This window comes from Lissotriton vulgaris, chromosome 6, assembly GCF_964263255.1.
Source record: "Lissotriton vulgaris chromosome 6, aLisVul1.2, whole genome shotgun sequence".
NCBI lineage: Eukaryota > Metazoa > Chordata > Amphibia > Caudata > Salamandridae > Lissotriton > Lissotriton vulgaris.
Genome location: NC_141694.1, coordinates 1358200580 through 1358226439, shown reverse-complemented (window position 1 = coordinate 1358226439; position 25860 = coordinate 1358200580). Strand labels below are relative to the sequence as shown.

Genomic DNA, 25860 nt, shown 5'->3' with positions numbered 1-25860 from the left:
GTTGTCTGCATTGGAGATTATGTTGAGACTGTGGGATCTGACAATGCCTGAGAGGGGTTCATGTAGGTGTTGAACAAGGTGGGGCTGAGAGATGAACAAGGTGGGCTGAGAGATGAACAAGGTAGGGCTGAGAAATGATCCTTGGGATACGCTGCAAAGGATGACATTTGGTTCGGTGAAAGGAGGCAACCGGATGCTCTGAGTGCATCCTGTGAGGAAAGAGGCTTGACTGGAGGGCATTTTGATCAATGCCAGTGTTGTAGACTCTGTTGATGAGGGTGTGGTGGAAAACGGTATTGAAAGCAACAGAGAGGTAAAGGAGGATAAGGGCCACAGTCTCTCTGCGATTGGGGAGGGTTCTGATGTCGTCTGGGGGCAGCGATCACAGCAGTCTAAGTGCTGTTGTTGGCATGGAATCCTGATTGGGAGGAATCAAGTAGATGGTTTTGTTCCAGGTATTCAATAAGCTGTTTGTTGATGGCCTCCTCTAGTACTTTGGCCGAGTAGGGGAGCACAGACATGGATCGATAATATTTGAGTTCGCTGGGTTCTGCAGAAGGTTTCCTTATGAGGGGTCTGGCCTGTGTGTTTCCATCTTTCCAGGAAGACTGCTTTGGTGATGGAGGTGTTGATGATGCTGATGAGTTCCGTGCTTATAGGGTCAGTTCCGAGGTTGAAAAGATGGGGGTTGGTGGGTGCACCGGAGTGAATGGATGACTTGACAGTGTTGTTGGTCTGAGAGGTGAGCTGATACCAAGTGGAGATCATTTGGCTGGTGTGTGCTGGTTGGTTGAGGCTGTTGAGGTTGAGAGCAGTGGGTCAGGGTGGAAGTTGTTATAGATGGTGGCAATCTTGCTGTGGAAGTAGTCTGAGAGGGTGTTGCAGAGTTCTTGAGAGGGGTGGACTGTGTTCTCTGTGGGTGCTGAGTTGGAGAAATTCTTGACTGTTTTGAAGAGCTATTTTGTGTGGTTGCCCACTGTATTGATACTTGCTGTGGTGGCTTTTCTATTTTCTTTCTTGGTGTGCCAGTGGTAGTTACTGAGGGCTTCTTTGTGAGCGGCTCAGTCGGATGGGTGCATTCTGGTGCACCACTGTTTCTCGAGTCGGTAACAGTGCTGAGCTCTGGGGTGTACCAGCTGGCTTGTTTTGAGGTTTTGCTTTTGCTGGTTTAGTTGGGGCAACTCTGTTGGCGCATTTGGCGAACAATGCAGAGAAGTTCTGGATGGCATGCTCAAGGCACACAATGAACTGCTTTACAAATAGGTACTTATGCATGCTTTTACATTTATTTTCTGAGAAGATTGTTTGGAATTTTTTTTTTACATTCTTACCTTTGTCCAGACTGTTTTTCACTGTCTCCATCCGTTTCTTTTTTCACATCTATAGCTCCACTAGCTTCGCTGTCTCTACAAAAGTTAACAAATTACTGTACTGAAGTGAATTAAAATGTACATAATAACATCCATGAATAGTGAACTAGATGTAAGAATAGAAGTAATTTCTAGTCAGATTTTCCATTGTTGTTTATGGGAAACATAAAAAAACGTTACAACTTAGCAAATAACAGAAAGATGTAAACAAATGTCATCTTTTGGATAGTTAAAAATGCCAACTCATTAAAATCTAAAATAAAATCAGTTGAGCAGTAAACATACTTATGTTGTAAACCACCCCATGTACTAATCGGTTGGTTTAAGAAAAATAATATTTTTTGTGGGTTGCAGACCGACCTGTCTAATGAATAATCATTAGGCAATTGGCTTCAAACACACGAATGGTGGCCTGCAAGAGTCAACAGAGCACCAATCCAGTGATTGCTTTTCAAATTTGAATGGGACAAAAATGTGTTGTTAAATACTTTTAATGAGACGAAAAACACTCTGACAAATGTGTTTCGGCTATAAGCCTTTGTCAATGTCAAAGGCTTATAGATGAAACACATTTGTTGGAGTGTTTTTAGGCTCAATAAAAGAATTTAGCAATGAATTCCTGTGAGTGTTCGATTCTCTTCATTAAATGAATATAATGTGAATTTCCATCTTCACAATCGCAGCAACCGCCATGCTAAGTGGTGCGGCAGCGAATATATATATATATATATATATATATATATATATATATATATATATATATATATATATATATATATATATATATATATATATATATATATATATATATATATATATATATATATATATATATATACACATATATATATATATATTTATATATATATATATATAAATATATATATATATATATATATATACACACACACACATACACACATATATATATATATTTTTTTACAAACTTGAATCTAAAGTAGCGATAAATAAATGGAATGTCCAGGCCAACTTCGTGCAGAATTACGAGCTTTTATTTCAGCTCCACTCGACGCGTTTCGAGAAAAACTTTCTCTTGGTCACGAGCTCGTGACCAAGAGAAAGTTTTTCTCGAAACGCGTCGAGTGGAGCTACTTTGGATTCAAGTTTGTAAAGACTTTGGGATTCGCTATCCCGTGTGGGCCCTCCGTTGCAAGCGGCAGGGGTTCAGAGCGACAAAGAGTTTTGGATATATATATATATATATATATATATATATATATATATATATGGTTGTTATATATATATGTATATATATATATATGTATATGTTATATATATATATATATATTTATATATATGTATATATACATGTATATATATATATGTATATATATATATATTCACTGAAAAAACCATAGGTTATAGACCATATATAGTTAGGAATTCGCATTTACAAAACCTTATTTTACTCACACAAAACCATTGAAATTCCATATATAGTTAGTTGCACTAACTATATATCGCGCACCCGCAATCCACTGCTGATGATGTCACATATTACATCATTCATGACATGGTCAGTGACATCACTGATGACATCACTGATGACATCTCAAATGACATCACTGATGACATCACTGATGACAACATCCAGTGACTGTATGTTTCTGTAGAGTTAAAATATGTCTTTCATATTGAAGAATGAGTGGATGTATAAGTGTCTGGATGAAGGATTTAGTAGGTGCATGACTGACTGTATGAGTGAGTGATTAAATGTGTCTCACTGAGTGCATGGGTTAGTGACTAAACTGTCTTAATTTGTGCATCATTATGTCTGTTGTTCTGTAAACTGTTGCATGTGTTGATAAGTAGCTATATGAGTAACTATATGGGTTATTGATTGGTTGCCCAAGTATTTGTATGGGAGACTGAGTGTGTGTGTGGGTGGCTGGGAGGTGTATGACTCTGTGCATAGATGTGTGAGCAGTTGATTCACTAGATGTATGGTTTCAAAAGTGCATGTGGAAACAGCTGTATGGGCGGTTGACTGTGTGCATGAGTGTATTGGTGAGTGAATGGATATCTCAGTGCTACATGTCAAAGTAAGTACATATGTAAAACACAGTACATGTGAGAGTTGACATATATAAATAACTGTGCATAAGAGCCAGTGAATGTGTGAGTGGCTGTATGGATCATTGTGAACTTGTATCAGGGATTGTATAAGAGAGTAAATATGTGTTAGTATATGTTTGAATAAGTAAAGTTTGTATAACTGTATAGTTGAGGAAATGGAGGTGTGATTGATTCTTTGCATGACTGACTAGGTGTGTGAGTAACTCCATGGATGAGTGACAGTCTGTGAGTGTCTGTTTACACTGATTGTATCTAAGGTTATATTAGAGTCTGAAGAGGTTCATCGTATTATCACATGAATGATATCATCAGTGATGTGATCAGTAATGTCAAATGAGATGTCATCAGTGATGTCATCAGTGATGTCATTTGAGATGTCATCAGTGATGTCATTTGAGATGTCATCAGTGATGTCATCAGTGATGTCACTGACCATGTCATGAATGATGTAATATGTGACATCATCAGCAGTGGATTGCGGGTGAGCGATATATAGTTAGTGCAACTAACTATATATGGAATTTCAATGGTTTTGTGTGAGTAAAATAAGGTTTTGTAAATGCGAATTCCTAACTATATATGGTCTATAACCTATGGTTTTTTCAGTGAATTTTCAAGGTTTTGTAAATGCTAATTCCTAACTATACATGGTCTATAACCTATGGTTTTTTCAGTGAATTTTCAAGGTTTTGTAAATGCTAATTCCTAACTATATATGGTCTATATCCTATGGTTTTTTCAGTGAATATATATATATACATACATATATAAACATATATCATCTGTATATCTATATAAATACAAACATAAATGCATGCATACATATACTTATATGCATACAGATGCATGTTATTTACATGGAAGTTGAAAAAACACTAATAAAAGCAAAGCTAAAAAGCCACCTCATTACAAACAGAATGGCTTTAACTTAAACGAGGGCGAGATCTATTGCATTTTCAATGCTTGTTTACTTTGGTTCCATCAAGAAGGCATTCAGATGTGTCACACATTTGCCATAAATTCTGAATGTTAGCACTCTAGTTGCACATTAGATCACTGTAGTAAAGCTACTGCTCACCAGGGACGTCTGCTGCTGGTATTCAAAGTGCATGTTTCAGTCTGCATGTCAGAATTATTTTAATGAAATAGAAGAGGATTTGAGAAGTCACTCAAAATGATCCCTAATTTTTCTTTCTGAAGCACTAATCATACTTTCTATGGCAAAATTAACCCCCTCATGTTGTTCCTTTTTAAATTGAGTGTTTTCAGACTTACCACTTCATTCCAATCAAGATGGCTTCTGGTGTGCCATACTTTTGTCATAAGTAAGACTGTTAGCGCTCTAGTTGTTCTTTAGAACACTCTGGGACATTCTGTCATTGGGCTATACTTGGGGTACATCTGGGTGATATTTGGGCTACATTTAGGCTCTTTTGTCTCTGGTGGCCATCTTGGGAGACTGTATGTCAGAATTTTTTTAATGAAATTGAAGAGGGTTTGAGAAGTCACTCAAAATGTGCCCTAATTTTTCTTTCTGCAGCACTAATCATAATTCATATGGCAAAATATACCCCCTCATTTTGTTCCTTTTTAAATTAAATGTTTTAAGAGTTACCACTTTATTCCAATCAAGATGGCTTCAGGTGTGCCATACCTTTGTAATAAGTAGGACTGTTAGCGCTCTAGTTGTTCTTTAGAATACTTTGGGACATTCTGTCATTGGGCTATACTTGGGCTACATCTGGGTGATATTTGGGCTACATTTGGGCTCTTTTGTCTCTGGTGGCCATTTTGGGAGACTGCATGTCAGAATTGTGTAATGAAATAGAAGAGGATTTGAAAAGTCACTCAAAATGTGCCCTAATTTTTCTTTCTGCAGCACTAATAATACCTTCTATTGCATAATATACCCCCTCATTTTGTTCCTTTTTAAATTAAATGTTTTAAGAGTTACCACTTTATTCCCATCACGATGGCTCCAGGTGTGCTATACCTTTGTAATAAGTAGGACTGTTAGCGCTCTAGTTGTTCTTTAAAACACTCTGGGACATTCTGTCATTGGGCTATACTTGGGCTACATCTGGGTGATATTTGGGCTACATTTGGGCTCTTTTGTCTCTGGTGGCCATTTTGGGAGACTGCATGTCAGAATGTTTTAATGAAATAGAAAAGGATTTGAGAAGTCACTCAAAATGTGCCCTAATTTTTCATTCTGCAGCACTAATCATACTTTCTATGGCAAAATATACCCCCTCATGTTGTTTCGTTTTAAATTAAATGTTTTAAGAGTTACCACTTTATTCCAATCAAGATGGCTTCAGGTGTGCCATACCTTTGTAATAAGTAGGACTGTTAGCGCTCTAGTTGTTCTTTAGAACACTCTGGGACATTCTGTCATTGGGCTATACTTGGGCTACATCTGGGTGATATTTGGGCTACATTTGGGCTCTTTTGTCTCTGGTGGCCATTTTGGGAGACTGCATGTCAGAATGTTTTAATGAAATAGAAAAGGATTTGAGAAGTCACTCAAAATGTGCCCTAATTTTTCATTCTGCAGCACTAATCATACTTTCTATGGCAAAATATACCCCCTCATGCTGTTTCTTTTTAAATTAAATGATTTAAGAGTTACCACTTTATTCCAATCAAGATGGCTTCAGGTGTGCCATACCTTTGTAATAAGTAGGACTTTTAGCGCTCTAGTTGTACTTTAGAACACTCTAGGAGGCTGCAGTAGAACACAAAGGAATCACAAATTTGCTAGCATTCGCGACAAGAATTTGCAATTCTATTAAGGACACGGAGGCGAGGATTATGCTTCTCAATCTTTACTAGAAGCTCACAGCAGCCAATGAAAATGCTTGCTTTTCATTTCAATAAACGTTAAACTGCATATCCCATCATGCTTTACATATAACCACGCCCCTTTAGTCCATAAGAGGCCTTAGCCTGCCGCCATCTTCCTCTTTCTTGCGGCGAACAGCTCCAACCGAACATGTAACTCCAGAACTCTTCCAACGGGAAGGAGAACCTTCAGGCGAACCATCTTGTCATACTTCGAGACTCAATCACCCTTTTTTTCCGAACCTGAAAGAAAGGATACGAGACCGTAACCACCGTAATCATCTGGGTGGGCAAGCATTTATAACTCCATATACAATGCCGGGTGGGATAATCCTCGCCTCCGTGTCCTTAATAGAATTGCAAATTCTTGTCGCGAATGCTAGCAAATTTGTGATTCTATGTCAGGACCGGAGGCTTCTGATTATGCACGTTTAACGCTTACTAAAAACAACAGAGGTAATATCCCCCACCGGCTTATAATAAAACGTCTTGAATGTCGATTCAGACGACCAATCTGCACAATGCATAATATCATGAATGCTGGATCCCAACATGAACGATTTCGATGCCATAGCACCCCTGACAGAATGCGCACCAAACATGGTGATGTCAATGCCTGCTTCTTCCATCACGAAACGAAGCCATCTGGCAATGGTGGCCGCAGCCACAGCTCTGAACGGCTTTTGTAAGGCTATCAACAGCTGCAAACAGCCCTGAGGCCTAAGTGCCGCAGTACATTCCTCATAAGTCTTAAGACAGTGAACGACACATAACTTTTCATTCTCCTGAAATGCATTATACGATACATGTGTAGACAGTGTTTTAGTACGTCTAAAAATCTGAAAAGAAACTCCTTCCGGAGTAAATACTCTACCTGTTAAATCCAGCGCTCGTACATCCGACGATCTCCTACACGCCGAAAGGCAAAGCAACATAGCCAGCTTGGCTGAAAGCTGTTTTCTGGAAAGATCTTTGTTAGCTGGCCATTTGTCGAAGAGGTCTAAAACTCGCTTGACATCCCACAAACCAGAATATTTAGGTTTAGGGGGATTCTCTACCCTAATACCCTTCAACAATTTACACACAACAGGGTGCATACCGATAGGTCTTCCTTCTAGCTGAACGTGGCCCGCTGAGATGGCGGACCTGAAATTGTTGATGGACCGATAGGCCAGGCCCTGCGAAGCCTTATCCGTCAGGAAATTCAACACATGGGGTAAGCCGGCCCCCACGGGATCCAAATGTCGTTCCACGCACCAACCCACCCAGCCTTTCCAGGCCGAGGAGTACCGTTTCCTCGTGGAAGGAGCCCAGGCCTGCTTGATGAAGTCTGCAGCCCTGCTCGAAATCCCTGGCACTTGCCACTGTTGCCTGAAAGCCTCCAGGCCATCAGCCGGAGCCTGCCCTCCGAGATCAATGGATGTGTCTCCTGATGAGGGCCCAGCAACAGGCCCGTCGACTCCGGAAGGAGTCTGGGGTGGTCGCAGCTCCACTGCATCAGTTTGGGGAACCAAGATTGGGACGTCCACCAAGGCGTCACCATGACCACCTCCGCATTCTGTCTGATTACCTGCGACATCGCTCTGGGGATCAGCAAGAAGGGGGGAAATGCATAGTGAACCCCCACCGACCAGTCCTGTAGAAAGGCGTCCGTCGCCTGAGCTAACGGATCCGGCCTCCAACTGAAGAATCGAGGGATCTGGAAGGTCAACCTCGATGCAAACAAGTCCGTCCCGAACGGACCCCAAATCTTCTCTAGCCACTCGAACACCCTCGGGCTCAGCTTCCAATCGCTGAAGTCCCGGAGGTACCTCGAGTTCCAGTCCGCCACCTGATTGGACTGGCCTGGGAGATACTCCGCAATGACCGATATCTGGTTGCGGAGGCAATAATGCCAAAAGTCTTTGGCTATTTGAACAAGCATGGACGACCTCGTGCCTCCCAACTTGTTGATGTACCTCACTGCCGAGATATTGTCCAGACGCAGGAGGATACAGCAGGATGTCCGCTGAGGGGACAATGTTCTCACCGCGAACGACCCCGCCAGCAGCTCCAGGCAATTGATATGGAGGGAAAGCTCCTCCGGGGACCAACGTCCTCCTGTGGAGATGTCTCCACAACGCGCACCCCAGCCCCATCGGCTGGCGTCCGACTCTATCGTGACTTCCGGGAGTGAACCGAAGATCGCTCGGCCGTTCCAAGCGTCGACGTGTCCCAACCACCATTGCAACTCCGACCGCACCTCCTGCGTGAGGGGAATGCTGTCTGAGTACGAGAGACCCTTTTGAAGGTGTCTGATCTTCAGTTGTTGCAGGGCCCTGTAATGGAGCGGGCCCGGGAAAATCGCCTGGACTGAAGACGCTAGAATTCCTACCATTCTCGCCAGTGCTCTCAAGGAGACAGACTGGCTGCTCAGAAGTCTCCGGATCTCTTTCTTCAGATCCCGAAGTTTGTCCTTTGGAAGGCACATTTGGGCCATTACCGAATCCACCGTGAAACCTAGAAAATCTATAACTTGTGAAGGAACCATGACTGACTTCTTGGTGTTTATAACAAACCCCAGATCCTGCAACATAGTCGTGGTCAGTTGGAGGTATCGTAAGAGAGTCTGCCGACACTGGTCCACTATCAGAATGTCGTCGAGGTATATGATAAGACGAATACCTCGTTCCCGGAGGTACGCCACTACCGGCTTCATCACCTTGGTGAAGCACCAAGGTGCCGAGGAGAGCCCGAAAGGCAGAACCAAATATTCGTACCATCGGTCTCTCCATTTGAATTGAAGAAACCTGCGATGTGGGGGAAAGATTGGAATAGAGAGATAAGCGTCCTTCAGGTCCAGCCGGACCATCCAATCTCCCACCTGCAGTAGATCCGTTAAAAGATGGATGCCCTCCATCTTGAAATGATTGTAAGTCAGGAATTGATTGAACTCCCTGAGGTTTAAAACTAGTCTGTTTCCACCCCCTTTCTTCTGAATCACAAAAATGTTGCTGCAGAAGCCGTGAGGGCACCGAATACTTGGTGCAATCGCGCGCTTCTGTAGCAAGGCCGCAATCTCTTCGTCTATGAAACTGGCCTCTAGTTGGGAAAAATGGAGAATAGGGGGTGCGCAAGTCTGAACTGGACTTGAGTAAAACTCCAGATGAAAACCCCGAATAGTCTGAAGGACCCAAGCGTCCTGAGTAAGGGCCTCCCACCGCCCCAGGCAGTGCCGAGTCCGACCCCCCAGGGGAAGAAGGGAAGTATCTGAAATTCTCACCTGAGCTCTGCTGGTGCTTGAATTTCCCTCGTCCATCTCCAGTCTGATATCTGTTTTTGTTGAACCTCCTCCGGGAGGGGTAGAAGGTTCCTACTCGTGTTGAGTCAAAATCATTTCTGCCCCTTCCGAAGTCTCCTCTGTGGGGGCCAGGAGGACCTCCTCGGCCTGACGAGCGACCCCCGCCTCGTCCGGACCTGTGAAAAACACCCTGGCTGAGGGCGCGCTTGATGCCCGACTGGGCCTTGTCCAAAGCTGTAAAGGTGCCGACGTATTTTGAGACGTCCCTAACGAATTTGTCACCAAAAAGGAGGCCTTCTGCAAGGGGTCCCGGCTCCGCGTCAGCGAGCTCCGTAAGATTCGAATCCATCTTCATCAGCAAAGATTTTCTCCTCTCTGCCGAGACAGCGCAGTTCGCGTTGCCCAAAAAACATATGGCTCTCTGGGCCCATCCAGCGAGCACGTCCGGGTTTATGATGACTGAGGTCTCCTTGGCCACAAAGGCCATCTCTAGGATCTTTGCCAAGGGGCCGATGGCGTCTAACATTTTGTCCTGACACCCCCGCCATGCTCTATCCAGACCTCTCTTCGGGTCCTTGGTGAACTTCTTCAGAAAGGTGAGAAGGTTAGGATCAATCTCCGGTGTTTCCGCCACCTGATTTGGGATTTCCGGTCTAGGACACTCTGAGCGTAAACGATTTCGTACATCCCTAGGGAAGCACTTGCGTAAATTATCATGGATGTAAGCCGTGACTGCAGCAGGCGGCATCCAATCCTGTGATCTAGGGTGTACAATCTCCAAAGGATCAAAGGTGAACGGTGTATCATCCGGCGCGAGGCTCTTGGGCTGCGCCACCTTTGCCTTCTTTGGAGGATTGCGATCCTCTGAGGTGTCGGTGTCTGTATCCGTGTTCGTGCCAGTATCCGTGTCCGTGTCGGTGTCATGGACCCTACGTTTACTGGTGGCCTTGGCTCCAGCGTAAGAATGGTCCGCCGTGTCCGGCAGGGTAGCTAAGGCCTGCATGTGAGGCCAGGTGGCCGAGTCCCTTGAAGGACCCGAGGTGGATGCATCATCCTTCTTCTTCTGAGGTTTATTAAAGCCATGTCTTTTGGCAAAACCTTCCAGTTGTCGTCGGATAGGACGAAGGGCTGAGGCCAGTGCCTGATGCACTGTCTGAGGTACAGTCGTTTCCATCGCCCGGTTAACGGAGGACTGGACCGAAGCGTCCAAAGCACTGACCAGATTGTCCTCCAAGGCAGCAGTCTGCCTGTTCTCGAATTCCTCCTCCTGATAGTACCCCTCATTAAACTGCTCTTCCGACATTCTCACTGGGAATACTGACTGGGTTGTGTTTAGACAAAACCAGGTACTAGGAGGGTCAGGGGGGGGGTCAGCCCACACAGCACACAAACTTTCACAACCTAAAACCCCCTCAGCAAAGCTGTATTCAAAGCGGGCCAGAGACCCAGTAGGTTCGCGCCGCGACGTGCAGCCCAAGCGCGACTGAAAACCTACCAGAAAATAGCCCAATTCAGCGCGCTTTGGGTGCACGTCGCGGCCGGGAGCCACCCGGCCTGAATAAGCGTCAGCGGCGATGAGGGAAGCCGTCTGCGCATGCGCTAACGCGCGTACCCTACGGGGACAACACCGGGCTCCAGCCGGCTCCAAAACAGACTACCGGCATCCGTCTGCCTCCGGTCAAGGACCGTCGCTACCCTCGCGCGAATACAGCGCGCTCCTGCCACCTGAGGAATGAAATACCAAGACGACGGGCACAAAGGTGCTCCGCCGAAGGACAGCTACTCCCCCTGAAGAGGTAACAACCTCCGCACAATAATAGCAATACGATAGCAGAATACCGTGAATAGCAATATGAACAATGTATAAACAGAATGAACAGTGCCAAGTAATGTCAATCAAACATTAACAAGCGCAATAGAGTCACAGAGGGAGTAAACAAGGTTGTACTTAGCTCTGTGAGCAGCAAAGAAAGAGGAAGATGGCGGCAGGCTAAGGCCTCTTATGGACTAAAGGGGCGTGGTTATATGTAAAGCATGATGGGATATGCAGTTTAACGTTTATTGAAATGAAAAGCAAGCATTTTCATTGGCTGCTGTGAGCTTCTAGTAAAGATTGAGAAGCATAATCAGAAGCCTGCGGTCCTGACATAGAACATCACTCTAGGAGGCTGCAGTAGAACACAAAGGAATCAACTGACAGTCTCTGTCCTTGTTGGATGTACATGTTTTACTGAGAATGTCAGACTTCATTTTCACATGACTGAGAAAGATAATGTGAATTTACAGAAAATATGCTTTCAGTTTAGCTTATAGATCCCCTTCCAAACCACTGTGGGAAAATCATAAGATATTAGTTTTCTTTCAAACAATATTCATGATATCACAGCAGAAGGTTTTTTCACATGGTAAAATCACCTTAGAACCCACCACAATTCCTAAAACGAGTATGGTACCATCAACAAATGATTTATAATGTAACTAAAGTCCTAAAACCCTCTATTAACTACAATGCTTTTTAATGAGGTGCTATCATGTATATTAGTCCCAAGATGGCTGCCAACACTTCTTGGATGAAGTGCTGACAGCCAATCAGATCAGATGTGTGGTTAGGCTCCGCCCAGATATATATCTTTTTTTGAACCTAAATTACTCAAAATCCACTGGAGCACATATATTGAGACCTAGCAAAGGCACATCGGGCTAACAGTCCCTACAATTTTGCCAAGTTTCGTGCAAATCCATTCAGCCGTTCGAGCTAAAAGTGAGGCCAACCGCCCTATGGAAATTAACATGGGAAAAACGCGTTTTGGGACCCCCCTTTTTTCTCGGCCCCCCCTTGATGAAACCCCCCCAAATTGTCAGGTGCTTCTCAGAAACAAAATGTTCCATTTTCCTGAAAATTTCAGCCAATTCCGTCCACAAATGCCAAAGTTATTAGACATAGAATTTTCAAAAATCCCATAGAGAAAAAATCCTAACTATATATACCTACTGGCGACTGCCAGTAGGTAATATATGTATATGTATATATATGTATAAGTATATATATATGTATAAGTATATATATATATATTCATATATATATATATATATATATATATATATATATATATATATATATATATATATATATATATATATATATATATATATATATATATATATATATATATATATATCAACATTTGCCCATAAATAAATCAGCATTTTGCAGTGAGAAAACGGGAGTCTGTTTCCTTCTTGACAGTTCCGGATCAAGGTTCTTTCTAGAATGAGAGAACTGCGCATACATATATCCCTGTTTACATAAGCACCAGCACTTTGAAGGTGCTAGATAATATTATAATTCAATAGAAAAAAAATAAAATGTCTCTGGATTCTTGTAAACTTACTTTTAGATGGGTATAAATAATGACCTGCTTTTTAATTGTATGTAGGTCATGAGAAATTTTATCTATTTGTGGTTGCACTTTATAGTGAATTAACTTGCAGTTCAAATAATAATGATTGTATAATGCATGCTGCGCGCTCCTAAAAGGCCATCATGTAAGTATGTCTATAAGGGATCTACACCTTACACTGTCTGTAGTACATGCCACATTACTCAACTGGACAAGGGAAAAAACACCCTCTTAATGGCTCTGCTTAGTTGCAGATCTCTCCCGTGTCATGCACTGGAAATTAATTTCCTGATACAAGATCATGATCTGGACATCCTGTTTCTGACGGAGACTTGGATTGTTGCCAGTTCAGACGCAGACATGGTTCGAGCCCTTCTACCAGGTTTTCTAATATACCATCTTGATAGACCTAAGGGGCGGGGAGGCTGCATCGCCATTATATATAGAGATACGTTTGTGTGTAGGGCGCAGAACAGCGACGTCCAGGACTGTGAGAGCTATCAGTTCTCACTACAGATATCCCCCACGGTGACTGTGTCAGGCGTCCTGATCTATCGTCCACCAGGTGGCATGGGCAGCTTTGTTAGTTCCCTGATGGAAACAGTCACGCAGTTGGCCTCTTCGACGACTAATTTTATGGTGTTAGGGGACCTGAATCTCCACTTTAACGAACCGACGGACTTAGTGGCAGCTGATCTGCTGGGTGACCTTAAAGCCTACAATCTTAGTCTAAAAAACTCAGGACCCTTGCATTCCAAGGGCCTCCTCCTTGATCCCATCTTTTCAAACATCCCATACCTTACAGCTCTGCCCGTTTGCCCTTTACCTTGGACAGACCATTTTCTGTTCCCGGTCAGTCTGCAAGTTGATCCAAGAACTGCCCCCTCTCCGAGAGTTTACACTTTGGAAAGAGCTTGGTCCAGGCTATCAGTTGATAACTGGATCGCGAAACTTGAGAGCTCGTTCCCTCCTGTAGCAGTGGACCCGGTTACAGCTGATGCGGATTTTGAGCTGTGGATAACTAACTCCCTGGATGCCATCCTCCCTAAAAAGAGAGTGGCAAAGAGGGGAAAGAGGACGGGCTCCGCCCCTTGGTATTTGCCGGAATTACGAATCCTCAGGAAAGGATGTAAGAGGTAGGAGAGGATTTGGAGAAAAAACTGGGGGGTGGCTAGCCGGGATGAATATCGCGCTGCAATAAGAGCATGTAAAATGCCCTTCGCAGTGCCAAGGCACAATTTTTTGAGGAAAGGATAAAAAGTTCCTCCAATTCATCGAGAGAGACCTTTAAAGTGGTAAAGGAACTCCTTAAAATTCCGGAGCCCCCGCTGACTCAGGATAATCCAGCTGAGAAGTGTAGAGAGCCAGCGGAGTATTTCCACTTAAAAATAGAAAACATCATAGCTGCACTGCCTCAAGTCGTGCAGATAGCACACATAGGCAATCAGATAGGAGGAGATTGTGCCCGCCTGGACCCCTTTGGTCCAATCCCTGTAGCAGAGGTTGTAAAGGAGCTAGGATCCATGAAGAGTGGTTCCCCAGGGGATCCAGCCCCAATGAGATTTCTGAAACAGGTGACATCCGTGGTTGCGGCCCCCATTGGGAACCTGATTAATACATCCCTTACCCAGGGTGTGGTGCCGCCGAGCTGGAAAAGAGCAGTTGTAAAGGCTCTTCTGAAGAAGCCCAATCTGGATTCCTCAGATTTGGCAAACTTCAGGCCCATTTCTCTGCTGCAGGGTCTTGGTTAGATCGCAGAAAGACTGGTCAACCATCGACCGTCTGACTTTCTGGAATCCAACGGCCTGCTGCGAGAGTCACAAACGGGCTTTCGGCCAGGGCAGGGCACAGACACCGCCCTATTGGCAGTCGTTGAGGAAGCAAGGAGCATTTTGGATTCAGGGGGGTCAGTGGCAGTGATCCTCCTGGACCTCAGTGCTGCCTTTGACACTGTAAACCACCAAGTGTTGATCCAACGGCTGTCCAATGCGGGGGTCACAGGAGTGGCGTTGCAGTGGCTCAGGTCATTTCTGTGTGGTTGTACCTATCAGGTCTGGAAAGGCAGCGAGAAGTCTACATCTATCCCCCACCAGTGCGGTGTGCCACAGGGCTCTTCGTTGAGCCCTACGCTGTTTAACGTTTATATGGCCCCCTGGAGGATGTGGTTGCCCCTTTCGGGATAAAAATTGTCAGCTATGCTGACGATACCCAGCTGGTGGTTGCATTATCCCAACTGGTGAAGAACCCAGACTCGCTGCGCCTATGCCTGACCAATGTACACACTTGGATGTGTGAATTGTCGCTCAAATTAAATGGTTCTAAGACCGAGATAATGCTGTTAGTAAGTAAGTAAGTAAGTTTATTGCTTGAATAATTAAAATCTTAGCAGTACACACATCAGTAAAAAATTTATAAAAGGATACATATATGTGACATCATTTCGTATTGACTTAAAAAAAAACAACGTGATGGATATGCATTAAAATCGACCAATTTTCGGGTTAAAATGACATACAGTTTGTTTGTGATGAAGGTATAAAATTTAAGGAAGAAGTAAGGGTGAGTCCCCGTCTGGGGGTGACGCCAGTGTCCGTAGTTCTAATAGTCTATTGTGTGGTTGTGGACGACTGCCTCAGGGTCGGAACGTAGTGGAAGTCAAAGAGAATTGCCGGATAAAAGAGCTTGGGTGAGCGCAACTGTGCTCAGGCTGCGGCGAGAAGCTTTATTTGGGCAGTTTTCATGTAGCGGACGAAGCTGCAGGTTAGTTTAACGTTGGCCCCACTGAAGCACGCCTTCACTGCCTGTCTGCACGTCCGGATATGCATTTCATTTAGATGCGGTTTTAGCAGTTCTCTCCTCTCCCGGTCTAGGAACTTACATATGCATAGGAGATGCAGCATATCTTCTTTAGTTTTGCCACATAGTCTGCATTGTGTAGATGTGAATATTCGTTTCCAGGGGGGCAAATGTGGTTTGACAGGAAGGATGCCCATCCTCAGGGCCAAGAAGCCTTCTTTTAAAGGCCCGGAAAAGCTGGTACCGAAGTACGGTTGTGGTGAGCATTTTGGATAGCTTTGTATCACGAACCAGCTATGGGCCCTCTTATTTAGACATTCTTTATCATTTGCGGTGGAGACGAGCTTTGTTGACTTATTCACCAGGTCTTTTACGGTCTTGAATGGGAGACCTGACTCCCATATTTTCTCCAGGGCTAACAAGCTGATCCCTGATTGGAGGTAGTCTTTGGCCGGTGAGGCATGTTTCCTTGAGATTTCCTTCCATAGGAATGAGTTCAGCGAGCCCGCCTCTGCACTCTTTATTTTATACCAGTTCTTTACATACGCGGCCTTCCTGCTTATTCTCTGGTTTACTATTCCAAATTCGAGGCGTAGTTGGGCTGGGGAGGTGTATTTAGGAAGCTTGAAGATTATTCTTAAAGCTTTAGCAACCGTTTTATTGAGGGTTTCTTCGTCCGACCCTCGCAAGGCCTCGCTGCCGTATGTGAGCGTGGGCAGCAGCTTTGCGCGAAGCACTTCAAGCAGCGGGAGCAGGTTTGGTCCTGCTATTTTGCTTTTAAGATTTTTCAGGGTGATTGCTAAGATGGTTCCTCGTCTCTGAATCACCTCTTTTTGTTGGTCATATGTCCCATTCTTATCAAAGATAATTCCTAGATATTTATAGTCGTGGACAACTTCGAGTTCTCTCTCACCCAGCTGCCATTTCAGTCGCTTTTTTGGGTTGCGCTGGTTTAGCACCATTATTTTTGACTTTTCTAAGTTGATTTCTAACCCGTTTTTTGAGGCGTGGTTGTTCGTAGTATGGAGCAGGTGTTGTAAGCCGACTGGGGTTTGGCTGATTAAAATCAGGTCGTCGGCGTACAGTAAATTTGAGAGAGGGAGGCCTCCCAGGTTTGGTGCATGATGGTTACAATTATCTAGGTCAGTTGAAAGATCAGCCACAAAGAGGTTAAATAGAGTAGGGGCCAAAACGCACCCCTGCTTTAAGCCTCTGGAGGTTGGGATCCGCCTGGATACGATTGTACCACTCCCCAGTTTTATTTGGACCCATGTATCTGAATGTAGTAGGATGAGTTGATTCAGAAGTGCGGGAGGAATTTCCCATCGTACTAGCTTTGACCATAGCTTTCCTCGATCTATGCTGTCAAAGGCAGCTTTGTAATCGATGAAACAGACAAATAATGGTTTCTTGCTGCTTTTGTCAAATCGGCTAAAAGGGAAAAAGCCAGGATGTTTGTGGTGGTCCCCAGGTTTTCCTGGAAGCCTGTTTGGTTAATTGGAATTAAGGCCTTTTCCCGTGCCCATTCCCGGAGGTCGGCTAGAATAAGTCCCGCGTAGTACTTGGCCTCGATGTCAATGAGGGCGATGAGCCTGTAGTTTTTTGGTTCACTTTTACAGCCTTTTTTATAGATAGGCGAGAGGATTGAGCCTTTCCAGGATTCTGGGATTGTTCCTGTTGTAGTAATGTTGCCAAAGAGCTTTAGTAATGAGCCAGACCAATACTTTTGATCTTGTTTGTATAACAATGGGGGCAAGCCGTTTGGCCCGGGGGCACCCTCTTGGTGGCTGTGCTGTATTCTGTCCTCGATCGTTTTTAGGGAGGAACTAGGTGGTAGATTGTTCCTATAAAAGGTGGGCCGAGATAGATCAGCATAGAACTCAGCTGATATGCTGTTAGGGCACAAGACTCCATCTCTTCCCTCGACCATTTGGCCCAGCTGCCTGGGTGAGCTCTCCAGCCCCAAGCAGGAGATCAAGAGTTTGGGAGTATGGTTGGAGCAAGATCTTTCTTTTAAGACCCAGGCTAAGAAAACGGCGGGGATCTGTTTTGGGCTTCTTCGCTCAGCCCGTAAAGTCTTGCCTCTCCTCCCCTTGCCATCGAGGAGGTTACTCATCCAGGGGCTAATTATCTCTAGGCTCGATTACTGCAATGCCGTATTCCTTGGCGCACCGGAAGCCACGCTCAGCAAGCTGCAGCAGGTGCAAAATGCTGCGGCCAGGATGCTGACTAACGCGCCAAGGAGGCAATCAGCTAAGCCCGCCTTGAAAACATTGCATTGGCTCCCGGTGCGAGAGAGGGTTAAGTTTAAAGCTCTCAGCACTGCCCACAAGATCCTCCAAGGGAAAGGACCCCCCTCCCTAAGGAAGTTAGTGGTGCCCTATAGAGCGAACAGAGCTCTTCGCTCTGATCAGAAACTTCTGTTTCAGGTCCCCAGAGTTTATAAGGCCCGTACTGGTGGCAGAAGATTTTCGGTGCATACAGCCACCCTCTGGAATACGCTCCCACTGAAAATGCGTCTTGAGACATGCACTCTTCGTTTTCGGAAGCTTCTGAAAACACATCTCTTCCCGTCTTAAGATGTTGGATTTGGCTTTGCAGCGGGTTGACGGATACCTTGACAAGCGCTGGGATGCCCAAGGGTAACCACGCGCTATATAAGACTCATAATAAAAATAAAAATATTTGTACTATTGCACTGGCACTTTAAACTTGTTAGAACTAGCACCCAACAGAAACAGGCACTTGCCGTTGTACTTTGAAAAAGCAGAAATTTTCAATGGCTCAATGCACTTGCACTTTTGAAATTTTGTAATGTACAATTTAAAATTTGAAATAATTTGTGTTTTAATATAAATGTACAAAATTGAGGAATTGATATTCCCAATTAATAGTTGTGAATCATGGTGACAAAATTCCATGAACTCTAATTTAAACTTGAGAATAGAGAACAAGTGGAAAGCTAGCTTAATTGATACATGTTTGTGAATACTAAAAGTAACACATTGAAATATGGCCGCTATATTCTGCTAGGCAGAGTCCTACTGGTAGAAAGAACACTGTGTCCTTTGTTAGTTTTCACTACCACTGTGTTGTGTATTTTAACTTGAAAAAAATGGTGGCTCGGCATCGTGAACAAGGAAGCTTGACTTCCAAAACGCGTATATGTAACTCGTCTAAATACAAATAAACTGAGTGTCTTTTTAAAACCTACCTTGGAGTGCCGGATGATTGTCTACTTTGCCTCTGGATGATCCTATATTCGATATATATATATATATATATATATATATATATATATATATATATATATATTTATATATATATACTCTTTACACCATAACCGGAAACAAGATCCTGGGCTGTCCTGGGCGGTCCGAGTCTGGTACCGGCATACCAATAACTTTTCTCTCCAAACTACCTCCAATGCAGAGATAAAGCTCAGACACCCGGGTTGACTTGCAAAAATCAATTTATTCTTCTGGCAAGTGGAAAACGACGCGTTTCGCCTTTACGGCTTGCTCACGCTCACCATATATCACGATTCGCCATCTTAAATAACATTTAACAAACAAACAAGTGAAAACACCAATGTGCTCAATATAAACATGGCAGACATTTTGGTATAAACTCGAGACAAAGGCAATGTTCAGAAAATCATCTCTTATATACCACATTTCATCTCGTTTATAATACTTTCAAGGGATCTTATAGTTTCACGATATACCTGTGATGAAAACATAGCCGATCTCTGTTTTACAAACATTTCATATCCCGTTCGTGGTAGATCTGATAATCGAAGGCATGTCAAACCTGTTCGTCACAATAAATTCATAAGGCAGAATTTACCATTTACAGTATTAAAACGATGTTTGCACTCAGAATACTAGTTAACTACCAAATTGTTCCGCAAAAGCACGGCGGGCAATAGAATTCTGAGTGCAAAAAGCTGTCATCCCCTTAATTTGTGTCAGAGTATTCCTTATGGCGAGCTCTTACGCGCCAGGAGGAATTGCAGCAGTTTAACAGCTTATAAAAAAGAGGAAGAAGTGATGTGTCAGAGATTCCTAGATCGAGGATATGATAAACACATGATCAAAACAGCCATTACAAGAGTTGAGACAAAAACAAGAGAGGAATTGTTAAATTCCAATAAAGTACCAGAGGAGGAAAATAACACTAGATTTATTACCACATTTTCAGGGCAGGCCAAAGAGATCTGGAGAATTTTCAAAAAGCACTGGCATGTTCTTCTAACAGATGACCATCTGAAGAAAGAGTTGAGTGAAAATCCCCAAATTACCTTTAGGAAAAGCAGATCTTTGCGGGATGAATTAAGTCATAACTATGTGACTAGTACTAAAGGCAATTACAAGGACAATAGGGTTGGATTCAGGTGCTGCCGAAAATGTAAAGCCTGTAAGAACAGTAAGGATGTAAGAAAACTGTTGGTACCTAACTCCTCAAGGGAATTTGTTATCAGAAAAAGAATCTCTTGTAACACATTATATAGTGTTTATGTCTTAATTTGCTCCTGCTACAAGTGGTATGTGGGGAGCACTAAGCATGAGCAAAGAAATGGATATTAGAACACTTACGCGCAATACGGAATTGTAACAAACAATATCCGATTGCTAGACATTTTCAGGAGATGCATATGCAGGATGAGAATTTGATTCAGATGGTGGTGATTGACTGTGTTGACATGGGGATAAGAGGTGGCAATAGAGAATTATCCCTAAGGAAACTTGAGTCCCGATATATTATTGATTTTGATTGTTTAACCCCGAAGGGGCTCAATGTTAGCAAAGAATTGGCAATACATTTACATGAATAATATGAATACATTGCTGGCTGCTATAATTCCGTAATCTGCTTGCTTTTAAATCATGTTTTAATTTAATTTTACAGGATGGGGCACATCTACTTATGACATTGACGGACATTGAGAAAATGTAATGTATTGGGACACTATGGTGATGCAAAATAATGGCTGCAATAGGCCCACTGGGGCGAGACTACAAATGTTGGCATTGACTAAGAATTATATACCCACTGGGACAAAATTGTTTGAAACAGTATTAACATGCAATATTGTAAATATAAGCCCACTTGGGCAATGAGCTATATGGTGGCTACAATGAAGGGATACTGCAAATATAAACCTACGAAGACACATTGTTTCCTTAGCAACCGTTGCTCTGTACTTGGAGCCAATCAGGGAAGTAGATACATGATCAGGTCTGATTTGACCAATTGTAGCTAAGGTTTCTCGCATAGAGAGAGCACGTGATATGCAATGAATGTTTATATGCCGCCAATATATAAATGCATCGTTTAAATACTGTAAATGGTAAATTCTGCCTTATGAAGAAGAGATCGGCTTTGTTTTCATCACTGATATATAGTGAAACTATAAGATCCCTTGAAAGTATTATAAACGAGATGAAATGTGGTATATAAGAGATGAATTTCTGAACATTGCCTTTGTCTCGAGTTTATACCAAAATGTCTGCCATGTTTACATTGAGCACAATGTTGTTTCACTTGTTTGTTTGTTAAATGGTATTTAAGATGGCGAATCGTGATATATGGTGAGCGTGAGCAAGCCGTAAAGGAGAAATGCGACGTTTTCCACTTGCCAGAAGAATAAATTGATTTTTGAAAGTCAACCCGGGTTTCCGAGCTTTATCTCTGCATTGGAGGTAGTTATATATATATATATATATATATATATATATATATATATATATATATATATATATTCACAGAAAAAAACATTGGGCCCGATTCACAGAATGAACTTAAGACTCAATCCTAAACTTACTACTGTTTTGGTATTCACAGATTACACTTACTACTTTTGGCATTCACAGAATGAACGTACTACTTTGGCATTCACAGAATGCACTTACTACTTTTGGTATTCACAGAATGCTCACGTCAGGAGCGCGGGGAGGAGCGGCGTCCAGGAGCGTGACGAGAAGCGGAGGACATGGCGCGGGGGAGGAGCGGTGACGTGAGGAGCAGCGGACAGGCCAGGGGTGGTGTGAACAGCGGACAGTCTGGAGGAGCGGTGGTTGAGGTAAGGGAGCGGCGGACATGGCGCGGGGGAGGAGCGGTGACGTGAGGAGCAGCGGACAGGCCAGTGCCGGTGCAAGCAGCGAACAGGCGGGAGGAGGGGCAGCTGAGGTAAGGGGAGCCATGTCGGGGCAGGCAGGGGTCGGGGCAGGCGGGGGACGGGCCAGGCGGGGGCCCGGGCTGCTGGACAATGTCGGGGCGGGCGGGGGTCGGGGAAGCCTGTTGTTCCCGGACAAGGTCGGGACGAGCTGCTAGTACATATATATATATATATATATATATGCCTCCAACGCGGTTCCTTCGCGGGAGTTTGCGCAGCGCTCTCGTATGTGCGGTATCCTGCGGCAGAACCAAGCCGCTATTTATTGCCACAACTTTTCCCAGCAGGGAAAAACAACGGGTCGCACAGCCAACCTGGATTCAAACAGTAATCCTTTTTATTTTTTCTTTCTTTTCAAAGGGCAACAGGCGCAGAGATCTACGCGTTTCGGTGTCACTCCACCTTGCTCACGATCATGATCGTGAGCAAGGTGGAGTGACACCGAAACGCGTAGATCTCTGCGCCTGTTGCCCTTTGAAAAGAAAGAAAAAATAAAAAGGATTACTGTTTGAATCCAGGTTGGCTGTGCGACCCGTTGTTTTTCCCTGCTGGGAAAAGTTGTGGCAATATATATATATATATATATATATATATATATAATGCTTTATATCAATATATTATTTCAGTATGTATTTATTTACATGAAAAATAGCAATTATTTTTCAGATATTTCTATTTTCAGTTTTTATTTGATTTTACATATTTTTTAAGTTTTCTTTAGTTACACTATATATCCTTACAATAGTGTTTACAAGGATACGCAGACTTATGTGAGTGCACATACATTTGTGTGTGTGTATAGAGCTATTTGAAAGTATTTTTTTTAAGTTGATTTTAAAGATTTTGCTTATTGTCACATACTTGTATGTATAGTTCAGGTCTGGATGTATACCCATGATCCAGTCCAGGCTTTCGCTGTTTGATGTGTAGGTGACTGTTTCTGGAAGCCACAATGTCACCACACACTGGAATATGTGCTAGGGAAGTGCCCTCAAGAAGCTGCCACCTCCTCAGGACTAAAAAGTAATTGCTGGACAAAAACATCAAAAGATTGGCGAAAAGGAGGAATTCAGGATTTGATAGTAGAACTCTTCAGGATTGAGGAGTCCGTATCATCAAGCGGAGGGAGCAAGAGAACAAGGGGCATATCTATGTAGGTTTTACATTTCTCTTACGCCATGCATGGGGCTCAAAGGAGACGCAAAACTTAAGTACAATTTATCAAGCAAAGCAAGGCTACCTTGCGTGGCACTGAGAGGCTTGATAAATCCAGAGTAACGTAACAGACCAAAAATCGCTGCGTTCCATTACTCTGTCCTGGGAAGGCGTTCTTTGGTTGGAGCATGGGTGTTCCTGAGCATCCACTCATGGATTCTGAAGAATTCCCATTTTTTACCAATACAGGTAGACCTGGGAATGCATCAGAATGCCACTTGGTTGTAACACAACCCCCAATCAGACTGAGGCCTTTACATAGTAAACTAACAGGAAAAGGAAAGGACATCAATCATCACAAAACAGGAACACAAAGGAATAGGAACATTCGAAAAGAATCCAGTAAGAAACAACCATGATGGAATCGAAATAGGAACAGGAATGAAAACCTGAACCAGACTAAGTAGCTTTCAAAGGCAGCTGCAAAGCCTGTGCAGGTGATTGCCATTTTGGAGCTAGAGGAGCAAGGAGCAGCAGCAAGGAGCCAAGGAGCATGGGGTGGGGAAGCCCTAGGTGAGTGAAAGTCATAGCCCACAACTGTGGGCTTCATACAGCATTTCCTGAGAGCTAGGAACTGCAAACCATGCAAGACAACAAGGTTTTTAGAAACCCAAGACACCACTGTTGCAACAAATGTTTGTGAAGTTGATGTTTTTCTCCTCTATTTTATGGCTGCAATAGTTTTGTACTATGATATTTGTTTCTTCAATATTTTCAGATAAGTCATGTAAAACAATATTTGTTGCATTTGGTATCCCAAATATATTGGCCACCAAACTATTACCTTCAACCAGTCGTGGACTGTGCAGGTATCAGCAGTGAGCTGTATAAGGGGGGATTTCGAGGGACGATGCAGAGGAAAAATTAATTATTTATTTAATTTTCCCTTGGCATTGTCCCTCTAAATCGCCCCTTACCAGGCCCCTCCGCCCCACCACTGTTACCTGTACGGACCACAGCTGTCTTCAACAGTTAAAAGCATATAAATTTTTTTACTTATGCAGTGTCTAGCTTGCAGGTAGAACTGTGTTTGAGAGCTGTGACTTATTTGTCAAACATTTGTTGCAAGATGTCCCAAACTAAAAATTGTTATGTTTTGTGCATGACCACATAAGTAAATGTCTTTTGTACTTCATTATTGATGGAAGCCACATGGCAATATTTTGCAGACCTTCAATTAATGAGGCTCCAGAAGAGATTGCAAAAGAAATGCCAATCATCAACAAAATATACTCCTTGTCATTGGGCGATATGTAAATTAGTCTTTGGAAAAGTTACTAATTGAATTATTTGTGTTATCTCACTTGATGCAACTATGAGAGTAGGTTAGAATACAATGGGGGGCATTACAAATAGATACTTATACATGTTGTTACATTCATTTTCTGTGAGGATTGCTTAGAAATAAAATATGACATTCTTACCCTTGTCCAGATTTTTTTTCCCTGCCTCCTTCCATTTCTTTTTTTGCATTTATAGCTCCACTAGCTTTGCTGTCACTGCAAAAGTTGAAAAATTACTGTAATTAGGTGAATTAAAAATGTAAATGATTACATCCATAAATATTGAACTAGATGTAAGCATAGTTCTAGTCAGAATTTCCATTATTGTTTTATGGGAAACATAAAAAAGTTAAGACTTAGCAAATCACAGAAAGATGTAAAAAAATTTCATCTTTTGCATACTTGAAAATGTCAAATCATTAAAATCTCAAATAAAATCAGTTGAGGAACCAAAGAACAGATGTACTTAAAACGTGGTCCAAAAAGCACTGACGTTTTTCGACCAGTAACTTACTTTGTAAACCACCCCATGTACTAATATATTAGTTTGAAAAATAAGAAACCTTAGTGGGTTGCAGATCGACCTGCCTAATTAATAATCATTAAACGATTGGCTGAAAACATAGGAATGGTGATCTGCAAGTGTCAGCAAACTACCAATCCTGTTATTGCTTTCTGAAATTGAAATTGAGCTGTCAACAATGCAGAAATATATTAGGAGGAAGACCCGAACAAAAGGCAAATGATGCAGAACTTGCAGTGTTAAATATTGTTCTGCATGTTATGCTTCATTTCCTAGTTCAAAACTCAGAATAGGAAGTATATACCACACCCCATTTATAACTCGGCCCGGATTAATATTAGTTATCAGGGGTAGTAAATATCCCACCCTAATCCGCATTGTGTGTAACCAGCAGAGTTACAACAGAGTACTACTAGTTAAGAAAAGCCCTGCGATAGTGACGCCGACTGTTCTAGGCGCACGGCGCTTTTAAATCTCACCTGCATTGAAAACTGCTTTTAAAAATATTCATATCTTTTCTGCTTTTAACGTCACTGCACTGTGTTTGTAAAAAGAAGATTGCGCTTTCTCACCCCGTTCCACCGCAGGCTTAATTGCCTGATTGTCGTGGAGGGTGAAGCTCGAACCCTTGTTCCGCCCAAACTCCCGGTGTGATTGAAAGGCGGAGCTCCGACGGTCACGTGACCTAGAGCCCGTCCTCTATATCACTCCGATGCCAACTGTCCCGGGCAGTGGACGCGCCCAACGGGCGCGCCGGCGGCGCGCCAAAGGCAGGCCCGTCTGCGCCCGTCGCGGCCGACGGTGGCTTGGGGCCACCCTCCCTGCTCCTCCGGCAACCACTACCTTTAAATACAGTTCCGAGGCTCTGTT

The 25860-nt window shown here is 43.2% G+C and overlaps 1 protein-coding gene across 1 annotated transcript in view; it reads right to left on the bottom strand.

The window, feature by feature from the left end:
- Positions 1-25860, bottom strand: part of LOC147708877 (uncharacterized) — a 255951-nt gene that overhangs the window by 220858 nt on the left and 9233 nt on the right. The window contains exons 3-4 of the mRNA XM_086925794.1: positions 24609-24683; positions 1332-1406 (exon numbers count right to left, since the gene is read on the bottom strand). Of these exons, the coding sequence (XP_086781920.1) occupies positions 1332-1406; positions 24609-24683 (150 nt within the window). The remainder of the gene's footprint in view (positions 1-1331; positions 1407-24608; positions 24684-25860) is intronic.